Source organism: Monodelphis domestica, chromosome 1, assembly GCF_027887165.1.
Source record: "Monodelphis domestica isolate mMonDom1 chromosome 1, mMonDom1.pri, whole genome shotgun sequence".
Lineage (NCBI taxonomy): Eukaryota > Metazoa > Chordata > Mammalia > Didelphimorphia > Didelphidae > Monodelphis > Monodelphis domestica.
In genome coordinates, this window is record NC_077227.1 from 237,255,015 (window position 1) to 237,275,520 (window position 20,506).

Below are 20,506 nucleotides of genomic sequence, written 5' to 3' on the forward strand. Positions count from 1 at the left end.
AGAGAATGGAGTATTATGTGTGAGCAATTGTAAGAAGACAGGTTTGAGGGGGCAGCTGGTTAGCTCAGTGGGTTGAGAGCCAGGCCTAGAGACAGGAAGTCCTAGGTTCAAATCTGGCCTCAGTCACTTCCTAGCTGTGTGACCCTGAGCAAGTCACTTAATCCCCATTGCCCAGCCCTTACCATTCTTCTGCCTTGGAACCCAAAATGGAAGGTAAGGTTTAAAAAAAAAAAAAGAAGTCATGGTTGACTATACTATAAAGTGTGTGGAGTGGATTAATGATGTAAAGGTGTGTTGAGACCAAGTAGTCAGGGGCTTTAAAAGCTAAACAAAAGAGCTTATATTTGATCTTGGAGTTAATAAGGAGACATTGGAGTTTATTTGGAATTGACATTGATAGATCTGGACCTTTTAAGTATCACTTGAAAAGTTCTCTAGATCAGAGGCAGACAACTCAAAATCCAGTGCAGCATAGTGTAATGAATAAAAATTAATCTTGGAGACTTTATACTAAATTTATAAGTGTTTACCTGTAAAGAGAAAAGAAGGAAATTAGATTATTGGCCTAACTACCTAACCTAACCAACCTGGCCTCAGCTGCAAGTCTTAGTTCCTGGATTCCCAGCCCAGCAGTGGTCCCAACTGGTGCAGTTTTCTACTGACTATTTGCCAGAGATGGCTTACATAGATAAGCACTAGGATGGCTTAACAGTGATTGAGAGCTTCTTCCACAAGCCAAGAAATGGCAGAGTCCCCAGACTACTTCACTTGCTGACTTTTTAAGCTCAGTCTAAACCTCTCCCTATGATTTTCTAGTTGGCCAGGGTTTCACCTTAGACCCTACATATCACATTCCTTGACTTCTTGCCAATCAGAAATCTCTGCCATGCTGGCGAACTAAGACACATGACTGTGACACCCCATTAGTTAAATCTTCTGGGATTGGGCGGTCCCCCTAAATATTTAATGCACACAATGGATAATGGTAATTTGTGAGTATTTAAGTCATTATGCAGATCAGGATCTGTTTCTTTTTGAGTCAGTTACTACTTCTGGAGGAAGGATTAGAGAGAGGAGAAACTTGAGACAGGAATATTAACTCTGAGGCTGTTGAAATAATCAAGGTGGGGAGTGATGAGAAGCTCAACTGGGGTGGTATCCAAGTGAGTAGAGAGAAAGGAATGAATATAAGACATGGGACAGTAGAAATGACATGAATCGGCAACTGATTCAATATGTGAGATGAATGAGAGTTGGGAGTTGAGTATAATAACCCTGATGTTGTAAACGTTGGTGATTGAAAGAAGAGTGAATTTGGGAGGAAAGATGAGTTCTGTTTAGACATGTTGAGTTTCATCACCAGATCAAAGTACACTTAACAGCATCCATTAGAATTCTCTAACAGGCAATTGAAGATGTGTGACTGGAGATCAGGAAAGAGATTAAGGTAGGATATAGAAGTCTGTGTACAGAGTCAGTGATGCATTTAAAGAAAGAGTAGAAGAGAACCCAGGATTCAATCTTGGTTTAAATCACAGTTTGAGGGCATGACAAGAATAAATGCCAGCAAAGGAAACTGAGGAGTAATTTGACATGGGAGAACTGAGGGAAATTAGTGTCACAAAAACTCAAGAGAGGAGAAAGTGGTCAATAGTGTCATGTTAAAGAGAGATCCATAAAGATGAGGATTAATTCAAAAGGCCATTAGATATGACATTAAAGATAACATTGGTAACTTTGGAGGGAGAAATTTCAGTTGAGTTTTATAAGCCAGATTATTGGGTTGAGAAGAAATAATGAGTATAGATAGTTGTGTGATAGACAGTTGGCTGAGAAGGGGAGTAGAGATCTAGGGAGATAGTTTAATGAGATGGTATGTCAAGTGAGGGTTTTTTTCCAGAATGAGGAGTCTTGGACAGTTTTGTAGGCAGCAATGAAGGAATTTGTTGATAAAGATCAATTAAATTCCAAAATATTTATGGAATTTGTGTGTGTGTGTGTGTGTGTGTGTGTTTGTGTGTGTTGGTAAAGAATTGGAAACTAAGGGGATGCCCATCAATTGAAGAATGACTAAACAAAGTGTGGCATATGATTGGGATGGAATACTGCTATGCTATAAGAAATGAGCTTTATAAAAACCAAAAAACTTGGAATGAACTACATGGGATAATGAACAGTGAAATGAGTAGAACCAAGAGAACAATATTCACAGCTACAGAAATAATGTTGAAAGAATAAATCTGTGAAAGTTACTTCCAGAGAGTGAACTGAAAGGCAGAAGCAACAAGAGACTTAATTTATTTAAACGTGTCCTGGTTGATATTTTCTGTGATAGGAGGCATGAAGATAAGATGGATAAATTTCATTAATAAGTAAATAAATTTTCTCAAGAGATCTATTGAAGATTAGAGAAAGAAAGGTTTATTTTACAGGCAGTATGCTAGAGAGCATGTGGTACATGTGGAGGGGTTAATTATCATGAGAGGAAGAATTACTTCTACAGACTGGTAAGGGAGGAAGAGGTGAGACTTGCTATCAAAAGCAGTGTGAGACACAGAGAAGGGGATAAAAGGAATCCCATGACAAATATTCTATTTTCTCAATTATAGAAGGGAGGCTTGAGGAGAGAAGAGGTGATTGGAAATAGCTTCTGTATATTGTTAGATAGAAAATAAATTAGAGAGGAAAAAAAAGTCTGTCCACTCTGCTGCATGCCTCACTGAGAACAAATCATCTGTGGCTGACTGAATCCATTTGCATGGTTTCTTCAAACTTCTTCAGCAGCTTGTGAGTAAAAGCAGAAGAGTTGTAGATGGTGCTTGAACTGGTTCTTGAACGAAGAAGGTAATTTTACGAAGGCGAGGGAAGAAGGGGAGTATTCCAGGTATGGGGCCCAGTCAGTGCAAAGAAACAGAGATGGGAGATGGACGGTTGTCTGTGAGGTCCTATTTAGCTGGATTGTAGAGTTCAAGAAAGGAATATGGACCACTGTATGATGAAGCTGGAAAGGTGAGCTAGGATTAGGTTGTGAAAGGCTTTAAAAGCCAAACTGAGTTAATATTCATTTGTAGGTGTCATAAGGATGCCACTGAAATTTGAATAGAAGAATATGATCAGATCTATTTTTAAGGAAAATCTATGTAGAGCAAGGATTGAAGCAGAGTATCAAAATCTCATTATGTGAGGGAAAAATCTCCTACCCCCTTATATGAGGATTAGATTTTAATGTTAGCAGCAGTTTTGAATTAATCATAATTGTAATTTTAAGATAGTTACACAAGTCATGATTTTAGTAGGTTTTTTATGATTATTTTAATATAAGTATTAAGGTTTTGAATTAAGTAAATAACTGCTTTAGCATAGGCCTTTAGTGTCAGCACTACCCTTCAAATTGCTATATCATGCACCCTCAGCAATAATCATGGTCTTGAAATAGGCTTGATCCAGGTTAGAAGCCTAGTACCACCCAACACCATTCAGTCTTATCTTTGTGTCTCTAGTTCAGGCTCCATCATCCTCCCCTTTTTCCATCAAGCGACTTCTCTACCAATGAGAAGTATGTCCAGATCTACATTTAACTTGATATATAAGTTGTGATATTTTGCAGTGTATATAGGAAGGTCTCTCACAGTATTGGAGGGTCTTTTGGTCTTCATTAGAAATCCAGCTTTATTGTGAGACAGGCTCTCTTACAATAAACCTATTTTTATTTATGGCTTGGAAACTTTGATTTGTGTTCCTGTGGTTAGAAATTATGCAATAATAGTGAACAACTTAGAAATGGAGAAATGGCATCTGGAGTTTACTTTATTTGTTAAATATGGTTGACATTTCAGAATGAGTTTTTTTTTTTAATTCATGATTTTATATTCATAACTTTTCTATAACTTGGACTTTAATAGTAATGACATTAGTAATACCATTTCTGGTAGGTATTTTATTAAGCAACATCAGGAGGTGACTATATTAAAATGAGTAAAAAGTCTATATATTTTAAAATCTATTTTCATTTTACAGTACATTTTTCTTATAAAACCATTGAAGGAACATATTTACTGTTCTGCTTACAGAATATTTACAGAATCCTTTATTATGATTTAGCAGTAAAAGTGACTTAAGAGTTCAATTCCCATTATTCTCTTGAAAGATATCTAAATATCTACGTTTTATTCATGAAATTTATTTTTATTCTAAACTTTACAAGTGTTAAATAAGGTAAACATTTCATGAAACCTTTAACTCAACATATTTTAATATTCCAATGTAATGATATTGTATCTGACCATTAATTCTGGGTGTTCCTTTTCAAAAATTTAAACTAGTTTTTTATCTATTTATCTGTCTATCTATCTATCTAATCTATCATCTATCTATCCATCCAATCTATTTATTCAATCATCCAAACTATCTATTCATCAATCCACCTAATCTATCTATCCATCCATCCATCCATTTAATTATTTATTTGATACTGAGTCTTCCTATCTCAATGGTAGTGAGGACAGTGCCAGAACTGGAGTCAGTAAAATCTAAATTCATATTGGCCTCAGCCATTTATTAGCTGTGTGAATTTAGGTAAGTCACTTAACCCTGTTGGCCTCTGTTTCCTTATCTGTAAAATGAACTGGAGAAGGAAATGGCATATCATCTCATATCTTTGCCCCGAAAAACACTAAATAAGGTCACAAAAAGTTAGAAACAATTAAAAACAGTTAAAAAACAGCAACAACTTTCTACCTCCCCAAGGCTGGAAGTATAGTAGCTACTTACAGGCTGATTCCCTGATCCTACTGATGATTGGTACAGAAGCTTTGATGATTTCATACTTCTGGGCTAGTTCATATCTCGTTAGGCAACTTGATTTCTCCATATCACCTACCTTCTCCCTCCAACCCCTCCACCATATTGGTGCTGAACTCAGTACAGATACCTTATTGCCTTTGTCCTACTGTTGGTCAGCCCTAGCCTCTCTGGCAGCAAGGAGTACAGGCACCAGCTGGACTCTCTTGTGTAGAAAATTATCTCCTATATTCCACTTCATAGACAATATTGTGTATATATGTATACACACTGTATACATAAATAAGTAGTATATTAAAATTATGAGGCTGATAATAGCTTAATAACTTTATTAAATCAAAGTAGTAGTAGTAAAAAGAGGGAAAGATAGGAGAGAGGTAGAGATATACTTAGCTTTTCTAATCTGCAGACCCCATTTGGATCTCTAGCTAAAACTCTGACAAGGGTTCATTCTGCTATCCACACTCCTACCAGAAGACCAAGATTGGCTCCTGGTCGGACCTTATTAGCTCTTTTCTCCACCCACTAACTCACATGTCACATCTCAAGAACCAATCATAGTTTCTTAATTTGCCTGGGCCACCCAGGGGGGTTAGTGCTTGTGGAATCAGCTTCTTGTCTTGTTGGTTCCTTGGTTCTTTAGCTTCTTTTCTCTGAAGGCTTATCTATACCTCAATTTACCCAGTGGTATTTGACCTCTTGGTCAAGGAGAGATGACATTAAAAAGGTGACACAGTGAAGGGAGAAATTTACTTCTGAAATACTGACCTAATAGGGATGTTGTTGAAGATATTATTGAGATAATAAGGTTATTGAAGTCCTTAGTATCTCCCAGTGAGATAGGCCTGTGAGCCTGTCTCACTAGGACCAGTGTGCTGTTCAATCCTTCAGACAAGTTCTTGAAAACAGGAATAGGAATTTATTCTTGGGAAACAAGGTTTTAGACAGGGAGGATCAAGGAATTAGGTTTATCTATAGCTAAGGGATTCTCACTAGCCTCCCACCTTCCTAAAATCTCCTCATGGAGATTTCTTTTTTTTTTGTTCATGCTCCCTAGGCTATAACTTGTCTGTCTAGATGCCAAAGGCTGACTAGCTAAACCTGACACTATTTAATCCTCCCACATTGAGTTGTAGGTTGTAACAGGTCTTCAGATATAATTAGGAATGAATCCAGCATGGTTGGATTCACTCTAGCTGAGCTAGGCTGGAGTTGGTCTCTGGCCTCATCAGCTTGATAGTTTTGTTCAGGCTAGCTGGTCACAAATCTTCTTAGCAGACAGAAATACAATCACCATATAGGAACAGTTTGGTTTAAAGCAAAGGAAAGGTTTCCTTCAGTCAGGAACAACAGAGTCTATTCAGCTCCAAGGGACAGGAATTCAAAAATGGCTGTAAGGGTAAATTTAGGGTTGAGACTGAGAATAAATTTAATTGGTCGCCAGGGATTTAATTCAAATCCCAAATAAAATACTCAAGTCAGTTTGGAAATTTTATGGTGGTTTAATTAATATAGAGGGAAGGAATTAAGAATAAGAGAGAGAGAAAAAAGGGTATAGGATTTCTCCAGCCTAGCCCGAACCAAGTGGAGTTCAGAGAACTTCCAGCCACAAGGCCTCCTCCAAGATGAGGGGCCTCCTAGGAGGATGGCATTTTTAGGGAAACTAAAAGGAAAAAAAAAGATCAGCCTAAACTTCAAGAGAGCTCAGAGAAGATGCCTCACCTGAACTAGGCTACTAAGCTTCTCCCAGTATTTTATCAAGGATGATCACTGCCAAACCCAGACAATAGCTGTAGTGTTGCCAAGATACCAAGACTCTCAGCACCCTGCCACCAGCCACCTCTCTGCCACAAGCACCGGAGACACCTCTCCATGATAGAAAGCCAGAGAGATGAAGTGATGTGAAATATGTAGACTTTTTACATCACTTCCTGCCTCTCACGTGTACCAATGGTAGCTTAAGCTTGACTTAGGACAGCCCAGGGGGTCTGTCAATTGTTTCTGATTTGTCATTTGCTAGCACATGTCTGTCATAGGCCATCCTTCTCAATACTTAATCCTTAAGTAGGGGTGTAGACATTCCTGTTTTGTTAGACTAAGCAGGGTGGAATAAATCTAAAATTCACACTCCTCAGCTCCAGAGACAGGAAGTCCAAGAGCTCTCCAGCAACTGTTGGTGTTCACTCTTTATCCCTTCTCTGTGTTCCAGAATCTAACATCATTAGTTCCTGGTGTGTGGCCAGCTTTTGCAAAACCCTCTTTCTTCTTGCAACCCATTTCTCTTCTCCCTATACTTCCTATACTATACTTCCTATAATAGCTGTGCTACTTATGACCTATATAACTTCAGGCATTCTTTTAATCTTACTGGACCTCAGTTTTCTCATGTATAAAGTGAGGAGGTTGGACCAGATGACCTATAAATAACTTCTGGCTCTAACTTTAATCCTATGATCCAATGAAATTAAAATTATAGATTAAGTGAGTTAATGTGAACGTGATGCTATTCATTCGTCCTGTTGTCTTTTAGTCAAGAAATGATGTATGATATCATATTAGTAGAGTGGAATGAAAATGAGACAGAATAGACCTGGAACTGAGTTATGGCTCTTCTACTGATTAAATGGGTGGTCCTGGGCAAATCATTTCCTTTCTCTAGGCTTAGTTCTTTTCTCTCCAAAATATTCTGGTCACCCTAGAATGTCTTTAAGATTCCTTCAATACATTAAATCCCATTTTTTTATGATTAGCAGTTGACCAAAAAAATGATTGTATATGTATTGATAAATGCTTTTTTCAGCCTGTGTTTAGCTGATACTTTCTGTCTTCATTAGGGAATGGTAGCTCATTAAAGTAGAGTTTAGACTTGACAATGCGATGAAACTTTGCTTGTTTACTCCTTTCTAGGGCTAATTTTCAAAATATTCTTTATATTTTTAGAGTCTCTAATGACGAAAACAAAACATGAGAAGGAAAATGTCAACACAGATTATATTAAAAATTTTTCATGAACAATAGCTAGCTGATAAACTTTAGCCACTAGATATATATTACATATATGTATATTCTATACATAGAAAGATTTACATACTCATACATATTCTTTGCCTGTGAAAGGGATTCACATGCTTTAAATAGGTTTATTTTACTATTATAATTTTAATTATCCATTATTATATTATTATTATATATTATGTATATAATATATTATATATATTATTATTATAAATAAGTTTAGGGAACCCCTGAGCAGGAGACAGCTTCATGGGGGAAGGAATGTATAACCTGGAGAGGGAGAAGGTTATGTAGGAAAGACATTTCCAAATAAAGCAGCCCCTTTTCTTCTGATTTCAGATGGGAATAAGGAAACTAGAATCTGCAAATTTAAAGCTTACTTATTTCCTATGTTAGTCTAAGGTGTTAACAGAACCACTTGGAAAAAGCTTAAGTGACTGACTTCTAATATCCTTATAATTATTTTTAAAAATTTTAGTCATTGTCTCTCATGTAAGATGAGAATGATATTCCAAGGTTTGTGATTAACAGTGGAGAAAACATTGTTTACTCAATTCAGTTCATTATAACACTTCATATTAAGTACCTGCTTAGTCTAAGACACTGTCTAGATGCTAGGAATATAAAGATAAAACAATACCTAGAAGAAGATTAGATTGTTTTAGAATATCATGCTATAAATTATAAATACAGAAAAATTGAGGGAGAGCAGAGAACTTTTAACAACTAACTGGGAGGTTCAGGAATGATTTCATGTAGGTCATGGTACTGGAACTTATCCTTGAAGGAAGCTCCAGATTCTTAAAGGGCAGAGGTGAAGAATGAATACTTATTCAGGTATGCAGCCTAAATTGTTCAAACTGAAGATTTGTTTGGGGATGGAAGATTGTTTTTGTTGTTTAGTGAGTCTGACACTTCATGACTCTAAAGACTATATAAAATGATAGGCCCTTTTATCCTCCCTTATCTTCCTAAGTCTGTCTCAAGTTCATGGTCATTGCTTCCATGACAACTCTCTATTCAATTCATCCTTTGCTGTTCTCTTTTTCATTTGCCCTCAGTCTTTTCCAGTATCAGGGTCTTTTCCAATGAGTTTTTGCTTCTTATTATGTGGCCAAAGTATTTATTCTCCAGTTTCAATATTTGACCTTCCAGTGAATAGCCTGAATTAATTTCTTTAACTGTTGACAGATTTGATCCCTTTGCTGTCCAAGGGACTCTCAAAAGTTCTCTCTATCACTACAATTTGAAAAATTGATTCTGTGGGGCTCAAACTTGGAGAACAGCTGGTAGTCCAATTTAGCTAGGTGAGAAGAGATATGATCAATCTTTTTATTTGGAAAAGAAGAGGGGAACCAATCTGTGGAGAGTTTTAAGTACTAGTCAGGAGTTTCTATTTTTTTTCCCTAGAGGTAGTAGGGAATTACTGAGGATTTTTACTAGCAAAAGAATTGAGTCTTTGGGAATATTAATTTAGCAGTTTTGTGAATGATATTTTGGAGAAGGGAAAAACCAGAAATAGAAATCAGAGCAGTTGTGGGGTGTGGTTCACAATTGAACTGTGAGGGAATGAAGTTCTGAACTGGGGTAAATAGTCTTGTGAATAGAGAGAAGAATATAGATATGAGAAGAAAGAGGAGACACAACCTGGCAGCTATCAGAATGTGTCAAAATGATGGGGAATAGGTGGAGAATTTCTAGTACTAGGTGTTGTTGACAATGTGAAAAACTATAGAAGAATAAAGTAGGATGAGAAAAGGCAATTAGATTAGCAGTTAAGAGATCAGTGATAACTGTATTTTTTTAATTAATATTTTGTTTCCTCTATTCTTAGTTTGGAGAAATGGCAAATTTCACTTTAGAGTTTAATAAAAATAAAGATAATTATCTTTTGCCATCCAAATTCATAAACTCTCTGAAATCTGCTTTGAGTCCTTGTCAACCAGATTAAAACCCCTGTTCTAGATCAATTATCCTGTGAATTTCTTTATTCAAGAGGAAAAATGGCTTTGCAAAGGGTGATATATTCAAATAGATGCTTTTTGAGGATGAGGGAGAACTGAAAAATACATGAAGTTAGTAAGAATATAGTGGGTAGATAAAGATAGAGTAAAAATGAGAGAGAACAGTGGAATGAAGGAGAGAGCCTTGACCTTGAAAAACAGGTGAACCCAGAGAAGAGAATTGGGATGGTATACTTGGATTTTGGGAGATGGGATTTGGGATGGAAATGGCCATGAATGAGACAGTGAACCTCTTGAGATAGGAATGAGAATGACCTGAAATCAGAAGACAAGGTTCTGGATGGAGTAATGTAGACTTCTGGAGTATTCAAGGAAAAAGTATGGAGGGGTATTAAAGAAGAAGGTGAGCATCATCTATATAGCCCAGAGTGTGGGGGAGCATGAGACAAGGTATCCCTGAATCAAGTGTCTTCTGGAAGTGCCAGAAAGTCAGAAGATAGAAAGATAGATACAAGAGAGATCTAGAAAGAGGAAAGATTTGTTAATAATAGAACAGGAGTTTCAGAGGGCCTGGTAAATGGTAAGAGAAGAAGATAAGAAATATGAAGGGGAAGGGCCTACTAAGACATGGTGTGAGAATGAGGTTGACTGAGTCAAAGAAGTAAGGAGGAGGAAAGAGAGTTTTCACCAGTCATGAGATGGGGGAAGCACAACTTGATTGGAGCCCCCATCTTCTGAGACCTTGGGATGGCCAAGTGCAGTGTTGTTGCTATGGACAAGTGCTGTTAGTAACAAATGGCTTGTTATTCTGAGCATTGGGTACCTGGGAGTGTAGGTGAAGAATAGTTTTGACTGGGCCTCTGGATGAGTGAATAGCAAAGCTTAGGGTCCTTCTAGCACTCCTAGCCTCACTTTCATTGCCCACTGTGGATTTGAATCCCATAATGGGAGTAGAAGAGATGGGAATAACTACAGCTAGAAGACCTCATGGCAGGTGACCACTGTGCTTGTTATCCAGGGCTAGAAAGGGCAAGGCCTCTGGTGCCTTTTGGCTTTGGATATGATGGTTGTAGATCTTTCTGTTAGCAGAGGCCATCAAGTATTTAGCTACATTTGAACCCTTCTCAGCAAATGAAACTTTACTGGTGTAGTCACTTTAGACCATAGACTTGGAAAGCTTCTGAGTTTGGGTAGTTAAAATTAGCATTTAAAAATCTTTTTAAACTTTGCATACACTACAATTAAAATGGAAATTTCTATAGTGCCCTTTTACCTGCTGAAGATATTTATAAAATAGTTTGAAACTTAAAAAAAAAGGTCCATTCATTTTAATGATTAATATGGTTTAGCTAGAAGTTATTTAAATGGAAGTGAAAGTGCTATCATAATTTCATCTCTAAATTATTTTAGATGAAATGTGAGCTAAAGGCTAGTCCATCTTTGAAACATTGGGTAAATAACAAGAAATATCCATCAAGAGCTAACTCTAGTAAGATGTACTAGGTGCTGGGAAAGAGAAACCAGATTACTTTTCTCTTTCAAAGAAATAATGGACATTCTCTTACTAGTTACTTATTTGGGATATCTAGTGTTAGGTAGGAGCAGAAATGTAGAATTAAATAAGATATGGTACCTGCTTTCCAGGATTGCCCAGACTCACAAATACTTGACTCTTAAGCAATCCATTATAGCAGTGGTTGTACCTTTCCTCCCACTCATCCCCTCTGATCTGGGATCCTTAATAATTTAGATGGTAGGGCTCCATTGGCATTCTGCTGAAGCAAACTGACTCCTTCTAAAAAGAATGTTTTAAATACCTAAAGTAAAAGATAACTATATTGAAGTAGTTATTAAAATACTAAAAACCACAAACTTTTGAATCCCAAGTTAAGAACTCTTCTTCTAGCCTTAAGATAGATCTGTATTTGTAGCTATTTGATTATTTTTTCCTTCTGACTCCTGACTCAACTGTCCCATGTTCTTGAAACTGACTCCTTTTTTTATCTCTGCTCTTGAAACCTTTCCTCCTAGACTCTGCTTAGATGTTTTATCCTTCTGAGGTCTTTGCTGATCCCCCTCTCTCTCTTCTCTACCTCAAGATTCCTCAGAGCGTTTAATCTTAGTTTGCTTTTTGTTTAGATTATACTCTAGGGACTGTGTCTTTTTTTTTATCCTTATATTACCAGTGCTAACCTAGCCCCATGTAACAGTTAATTAACAATTGTTGAAGTAAATTGGTTTCATAAAAGCACAACATTAATTGAAACAGAATTATAGTGTGAAATTAGATTCATAGATACAATAGCTCTCAAGTGAATGTCCATGCAACATTGCTTTTAGGCTGTGTGATTCTGTGGGTTTTAATGTCTATTAATTATATTATTATGAATTATCTTGTTTAGAATTAAGGTATGTCTGAAGTACTTTTTACAGACTTTTACAGTCTATTACATTTGATTGTTCCAGAATGTTTCAGTTATTGTATATAATGTTCTCCTGGTTCTACTTATTTCACTCTGCATCAGTTCATTTAGGTCCTTCCAGTTCTTATAGAAAGCTACAGTTTCATCATTTCTTATAACATAATAGTATTCCATCACCGTCATATACCACAATTTATTCAGCCATTCCCCAATTTAGGGACACCACCTCAGTTTCCAATTTTTTCTACCATAAAAATTGCAGCTATAAATATTTTTGTACAAACAAATCCATTCCCATTTTTTTTAATCTTTTTGGGATACAATCTTAGTAGTGATATTGCTGGATCAAAAGGCATGCGTTCTTTTAAAACTTTTTGGGCAAAGTTCCAAATTGCCTTCCAGAATGGTTGGATCAATTCACAACTCCACCAGCAATGCATTACTGTCCCAATTTTTCCACATCCCCTCCAATATTTATTATTTTCCTTTGCTGTCATATTTGCAAATCTTCTGAGTGTGAGTTGGTATCTTGGAATTGTTTTGATTTGCCTTTCTCTAATCATTAAGGATTTAGAACATTTTTTATATGATTATTGCCTATTCATATCCCTTGAGCATTTGTCAATTAGGGAATGAAGTTTGACCTTTTATTAAAGGATTAGACCTCAGGTTTAAGAGATATTTGGCTTTCCCAATCTCTAGAATAACCCCTTTTCCAAGGGTTCTGAATAGCTGAAATTTTACCTTATTTTAGTTAATTCATTGTAATTCTACATATGTGTGTATGCTTATTTACAATTCTTTCTCAAAATTTTCACCATTGTTTTGAAATATCTCAGAAATGGAAATATCTAAGAAATGAATAGCTATCATTTTCTCTTTTTTCTTTCTTTCTTTCTTTCTTTCTTTCTTTCTTTCTTTCTTTCTTTCTTTCTTTCTTTCTTTCTTTCTTTCTTTCTTTCTTTCTTTCTTTCTTTCTTTCTTTCTTTCTTTCTTTCTTTCTTTCTTTCTTTCTTTCTTTCTTTCTTTCTTTCTTTCTTTCTTTCTTTCTTTCTTTCTTTCTTTTTTTTTTGTCTTAGGGCTCATTATCCTGGAACAAAAAGTGAAAATGATTCTTTGAAGACTAACAAAAAACTCTGGTCAACTGAAGATAGTAGCTTTTTTAAAGTTGAAGAAGTTGGAGGCTGCTGGGCTCGCATCTTGAATCAGAATTATGTGAATGGCCAAATGACTTCGTGAGTACCTTTTTATAGCAGTCTACTTAAATAATATTTAAGGGTGTGCTGGAACCAACTCAAATGACTTGGAGAATTGATTGTTAAAATGTTCATTGTGATTATTTATGCCTTGGAAACTTCCTAATGCTACAAATCAGGGTTTGATTTATGTTTTGTTTATTGTTTAGTCTTTAAAAAGTGATGGAGAAAATTAGATTAAACTCAAATTTATGTTGTGCAAACATTTTTTTCCCCTGGGAAGCTGTTTGTTAAATAGCAGCACATCCTTGGTAATAAATGTTCCATAATTTGATATAAATTGGAAGATCAAAAGAAGAAAATATAAAACAAAATGTAATTAACTGTTTTTTGATGAGAAGTATCAAAATCAAGAGAAGAAGATTGTTTTTGGCTACATTTTATTCACAATTGTTGGCTTTTTTTTCCCCTTTGGATAGAAAGAAAGAAGTTTGTCTGAAAGTTTTCAAAACTGTTTGGGTTGGGAAAGTTTAAGCTTCTAAAAGTTTAAATTGTGTCATATACATGTAAAACCCAGTGGAATTGTGCATTGATTATGGGGAGGAAAGAGGGGAAGAAAAGAACATGAATTATAACCATGGAAAAATATTCTAAATTAATTAATTAAATAAAAAATATCAATAAAAAATAAAATAAATTGTGTCATGAAGTAATTTTGGTCTTTCTCATTTGCCAAACCAAATTTTTTCAGCACAATTGCTTGGAACTTAGTGGCTAGCCATTATCCACGAATACCTCCCGAGAGAGATGGGATGTTGACTGCTAAGGAGCCTTGGAGTGGGCATTATGTTGTAGAGAATCCTATTTGGATTACAGGTATATATCAAATTTCTCCCAGTAATCGTCCTTTAAAGACATACAATGTAGTTAGAATAAACTTAAATAGCTTTTATTGTAAGGCTTTTATGCAATGCTATTGAGAATTATTTTGATTATTGTATCATTTGATTATTAATATCAATTTATAATATTCTTTTTCTGTTTAAAAGACCATCCTGATAGTTGAAGAAATATCCTTCCCTTCCCCTCCCTAAACAGTTCTAGGAAAGTCCTTATATTTCTGCCCTTATGACATTTTGGCTCTAAACTAGTTTGGTTGGGGCTTCACACTGTGAATCCTGTAAACTCTGCTTATTACTCTATAAACAGAACTAACTTGGGCTTTTTCTGGCTACCAAAAGTGACTCAGATGCCCTTATTCCCCTCATGAAGATTTGGGGCTAGTTGGACCATGAAGGAGAAACTGATGAGAATGAATTAATTTTGTCTGGCCATACAAATTACTTCTTTGTGGAGAAAATGTCCTCTTTCCTTCTATGTAGAATCACAGATTTTTATAATGATTCTGATGCAAGATCCTCCTCCTTCCCTCTGTCCAGTCCGGGGGAGGGGGGGGTGGGGAGGAAAGGGGGGAGAAAGTGTTTGTGTGTGACATTTCTAATCTTCAGTGTATCATTTTCATCATTTTATACCCCTAAACACCCCATGATCAAAAAACCTATGACTATCATGGGATTTTCAGAATGGGACAGCAAAGATACAATTGGAACTCCCTTTTCTTTCCTCCTTAGTTTATCTTGCCCCTTTTCCTAGAGTTGGCATGTTTCCCAGGCTACAGATAAACTCTTCTCAAGATTTTTTGGAAATAGTTAAAGAAGACAAAAAATTTTATGGGGTGGGGTGGGGCAGGGCAGTTTTATTCTAAGGAATAGTAATACTAAGGGATCTTGAGAATTGGGGTTTCAAGCCAAATACTACTCTGAGAATTACACACTGAATCTCATCCCACATAATATCAATCTCATTGATATAGGGCCTACTTCCCATACTGGTGTAGATCACAACCTCTTCATCCCTTCTTATCTTTTTTTGTTTTATTACAATTGTTCTTTCATTAGAGAATCCATTGAGCCTCCTGTAGAATGAGTGAGGTCATATGCACCAAATTTGTTTGCCATTAACATAATTTTGTTTGAATCCTTTTTTTTTTTTAAAGTATTGAGTAGTTAGAAATTAAAGTAAATTTTTCTTTTGGTTTATAATTATATTCTTTTTGACTTCAGAGATTTATCCATGTGTTAATTCAAAGTAGCTCATCTTTTACAACAGAGGAAAAACTTAATAAAAATCAAATTTGCAGCAGTAGCAATATTGAAGTTGAAAATGGAGAAGCTTATTAGTTGAATGACAAAATTCTGTTAAGTTATAGAATAATAGGAGTTGAACTTTAAGCTACAGATTAGATTAAGGTCTAGGAATAATCTGGTAGGGTCAGTTATATCTTATTCTCTGATTAATTTAAAGTCCAGTTTATTTCTGGACATTATATTTTAAATGTCCCCTTTTTAAATGAATGGAACTAGGGTTTTAAAAAAACTAGTTAAATACTATGCCAGTTGCATTTTTCATTTCATATTTTCCAAATTAAATTGTTATAGTTATGAATCATAGTGTGGTAACTTTACTTTGATCTTGGAGGGGAAACCCCTTAAAATTAAATTAAACAAATTTTCATTAAGAACCAACAATGAGCCAATAAGAAATGAAAAAAATAACATTTTTACTGAAGAATTTTATAGTCTGTATACAATTCATGCACAGAAAGACACAGATAATTGCAGGACAGAATGTTAACAATCAACGGGTTCAGGAAAAAAAATTTTAAAAGATGGCACTTGAACTGGTCCTTGAAGGAAGTAAGAAGTATTAGGGACAGAAGTGAGAAGAAATGTGTTCCAGGCAGAGGGAACAGTATACAAAGATTTGGAGGTAGGTGACAGAACTGAGTTCAGGGAACAGAAAGTAGGTCCAGATTGATTGGTTGCTTGATTCATAGAATGGTTGAAAGGGTAAATTGAAATGTCTGTAAATGGGAGTGTCTTGTTGGAGCTAGACATCCTGATTGGATGAGGAGAGATATCATGTGCCTGAAAGGGAAGAGTTCTGTATTATTCCAAGGTTATAAATTTGGTCGTCATTTTGAATTAATACCCAGATAATCTCTGAAGAAGTCCATAAAAAGAATGTATTTATGAATCTAATTCACTAAAAAGGAAAATTTGAAGAAGGAATGGACTTAGGGGAAGAGATAATGAATGCCATTGTAAACATAATGAATTTATGATGTTTATGTGACTTTGGGATGGAGATTTCAGAGTAATTAGGTGTGGATATATAATCTGGACGCATATGGGGCCTATATGTGATACAGTGGATAGAGCACCAAGCCTGAAATGAGGAAGACTCATTTTCCTCAGTTCAAATTCAGCCTCAGACAGCCACTTACTAGCTGTGTGACTGACCTTGGGTAAGTCACTTAACCCTGTTGGCCTTCATTTCCTCTCTCTTAAATGAGCTGGACACGGAAATGGCAAATTCCCAGAAAACTTCAAATGGAGTCATGAAGAATCGGACATGCCATAAACAACTAGACAATAACATACTTAGAGATTCATTTGCACAAAAATCATTAATACTTTTCAAGAGGGAGAGAGCGCTCATGGATTTCATCTTTTGTCTCATCTGTACCACCACTCCACTCAGTGGTTTTGGCTGCCTTCTGGGCCCTTGGTTGGTTATTCTTCCCCTTAAAGATAGGTCTTTTCAATGCTTCCACATCAAAAATAATTTCTAACCATCTCTTCTCTTATGGATATGCAAATTTCACATCATATTCATGGGAAGGTGTTCCAACTATTGTTACCCGTTTCTGTAGACCCCTCTCCTTCTCACTCCATACTAAATATATTTACCCTTATTGTCCAACCTCTAGATTGAAGATATAAACCTTCCAGCTGAGTGCAGTTAAAACAAGGCAGAAGACAGGTTCAGAATGGGTCTTTGCAAAATAAATAAATAAATAAATACAACAAGTCATTACTATCAACTGGGAGGGGATAAAGAAGGCTTCATATTGGAGGCAGATCTTTAGTTGAGCCTTAGAAGAAAAAAGGTATGGAGAGAGAACATGATAATGTTTCAACTGTGAAGAATAAGAAGGATTTTTAGACTAGAATATGGTGTTGATAATGAAAATTACCTAATAATATTTATAATTATCTTAATATGTTCAAGTTGCCTTACTATGTGAAGGATGAAGATGTGTAAGATTGACTCTATTTACCTTGGACTTAGCATTGAATTGGAGAAACTGTCACTAGGACCCATAATAACTTGAAGAAACTTACTCTCTCCGCCATACCAACTCTTCCTTTGTCTATCATTAGATAACCAAAAAATCCTTATACTTTGAGTAAACATCTCTGGTTCTTTAAAAAAAAAAAAAAGAATGGGTCTTTGCTATGGATCATTTGTGTAATGTTGGGCAAATCATTTAACCTTTATTGTTCTTAGTTTCCTTATCTTTAAAATGAGGGGATTGGTTTAGATGGCCCTTCCTGGATTTAAATCAGATATATTTAATAGCAGTGTGATCCTTGTCCAAATCTTTTCCCAACTTGAGTTTAACTTTTCTTATAATGAAAAAGAGAATAATTAAAGTTTTTATTAAGCACCATCTCTGTAATTTTGTTGGGTATTAGGGATACAAAACTGAACTTGGATCCTTTGGTTTCAAATATAGACTGTTGGCCTCTCTCCCAGAGATCCAGGCCCTGAAGTGCATATATCTGGGGCTGGCTTGATGAAGTGATTTGGGAGGGGCAATTGTAATCAGTTGATAAGTTATTAAGGATTCAGAGATGGCAAAATTTAATGGAGATAAATTGCTATTCATTTTTGGTTACTAAATTGAAAGAAGATATTTTTTTAAACCCTTACCTTCTATCCTAGTGTCATTTCTAAGACTGAAGGTCAGCAAAGGCTAGATAATTGGGGTTAAGGAACTTGCTCAGGGACACACAGGTAGAAAGTGTCTGAGGTCAAATTTGAACCCAGGTCCTCCTGACTCTTGGCTTAGTGCTCTATCCACTGGACAACATAGCTGCCCCAAAGGAGAAGTGGATTTGATAGGTGATTTCTGCATATGTAGAAAACTATGTTAGAGCAAAAAATCTAGTAATGTAGAATGATTATGCTCTTTATGTTTTTTTAAACAAACCTTGAGTTCTTGTTCTTTCTGCCTTTCCACAGCTCATACCACTCAGTTTGCTCAACCAGGGTGGCAATACCTGAAAACAGTTGGCCTTTTAAAATATGGTGGAAGCTATGTAGCTCTTACAGATGGCTTAGGTAACCTCACTATTATCATTGAAACCATGGTAAGATTTCTAAAGCTCATTTAATTAACTGATTGCAAGAAAGAGGATTAGTAATTACTGAATAAAGTATTTTGTTTTTATAACTTTATTTCCTAGAGCATTTGAACCAGTTCTAAAATAGTTTTCTTTATTTTGTGACAAGGAAATCACTTTTAAAAGACTGATATATATTAATTTAAGGTCGCCAAGGAATTCAGCTATGTAATTCCTTAATGAAAACTCAAGTCAGCCGTCAACCTTTTATGGAGTTTTAATTACAAACAGGAGGAAGAAAAGGAATTAGAGATAGAGAGATAGAGGGAGAGAGAAAGGGGAGAGAAGGGAATAGGGCTTAAATACCCCTACTGTTTAGGCTGGGCCAAAAGGCCCAAGCCCTTAGATAGCTGGGGCAATGAAAGGAGATCAGTCCCTATTACTCACGTGACCAAAAATGGAGAAACAGTCTCCGGGGGCCCCCACCTTCAGCTTCCTTCAGTGCAAGCTTCTCAGAGCACACCGCAACCACTCAGACAAACTCCTCAACCACCTCCAGTCTTCAGACCCCCCTATCCTTAAGAAAACCATCCAAGTTCCCTCCCCTCAGTCCTCACATCTACCAATCACCTGTCCATCAATTTCCCTGTGCCAATGGAGGCTCTAGCTTAACCCAGGACCGCCCAGAGGTCTGGCTTTGCACATGTCTGTTGTAGGTCATATTTTCAAATAATTAAATCTTTGATCCTTTGCTACAGCCCTTTCTAAATCCTGTTAGGACTGAGTAGGGTGGAGATTGATTCCAAGTATCTCCATTGTATCAATTCTAAAATCAATCATGACTCAAATAAATTCCTGTTCTATGCTTAAGCATAGGTCAAAGTCCTTCCCATTGTTCAGCAAAAGGTTTCTGTCCTAAAGTAATCTTAAGAAGGGAGGAGAAGGAACCTCCCATGCCAATGGGGTTCACATTCCAATAGTCAAGACCCACTATCAATAGGAAATTTTTCAAGTATGAAATTTCCCAATGGTGAAATTTCCAACATTTATAAGTCTAAGAAATTTTGAGGTTTACAATTTGCTTTCCTTTTTTCAGGCTTTTCCTTCAGCTAAGTTGATATCAATGCTGTGTTCTGAACATATTCTTTCCTGCCCCATAGTTGGGTCCATTTCCTTAACATCTGTCTGTTCTTCCTCTCCACTAACTTACATTTTGCCTCTCCTTTTAATTATCAGCTTAAATTTTGCCTGTTATGTGAAGTGTTTTGTGACTATTCTCACCCTACGTGGGTGACAATCTTCTCTACTTCCTTGATATTTGCTATCTATGTTATGGGCTCATGAGATAGAATGTCATGCCCTTGTTTGAAAGCTTCCATTGCACAGAAACTCTCTATTGGTAGAGGAAGCCCATTCCATTTTAATTTAGGAAATCCCCCCTGCTCTATCCCAAGCTTAAATTTGCTCCTCTGACACTTCTCAACTTCTGCCATTTCCTCTTGACACCTCTTCCTCTCCCTCCCACCAGAGTATGTGACCATAACTATTTAATAGTGCTAGGGGTTGAGCCAAGATGGTGGCTTCATAGCAATGAAAGCTGAAACTGCTCTGACAATCTATTTAACAATCCTTTAAGTACTTGAAGGCAGCCATTATGTTTCTCTAGGCCAAAAATTCTAAGGTGTTTTTATTTCACTTAAGTCCCACATGACATGGCTTTTAGTACCTTTACCTTCCTCTTTGCCTTTCTTTGGACCCTCTGGTTTCTTGGTGTCCTTACTTGAATAAGGCATTGTGAAATGAATATATAATATCCCAAGTATGGACTAACAAGGACAAAGAACAGAACAATTCTT

At 36.1% G+C, this 20,506-nt stretch overlaps 1 protein-coding gene across 9 annotated transcripts in view; it reads left to right on the forward strand.

Annotated features, from left to right (window-relative positions):
- Positions 1-20,506, forward strand: part of LOC100020089 (galactocerebrosidase-like) — a 147,338-nt gene that overhangs the window by 61,185 nt on the left and 65,647 nt on the right. For all 9 annotated transcript variants that reach the window (XM_056820509.1, XM_007472685.3, XM_007472684.3 and 6 more), the window contains 3 exons: positions 13,282-13,437; positions 14,150-14,274; positions 18,550-18,677. In XM_056820509.1, coding sequence (XP_056676487.1) covers positions 13,282-13,437; positions 14,150-14,274; positions 18,550-18,677 — 409 coding nt within the window. The remainder of the gene's footprint in view (positions 1-13,281; positions 13,438-14,149; positions 14,275-18,549; positions 18,678-20,506) is intronic.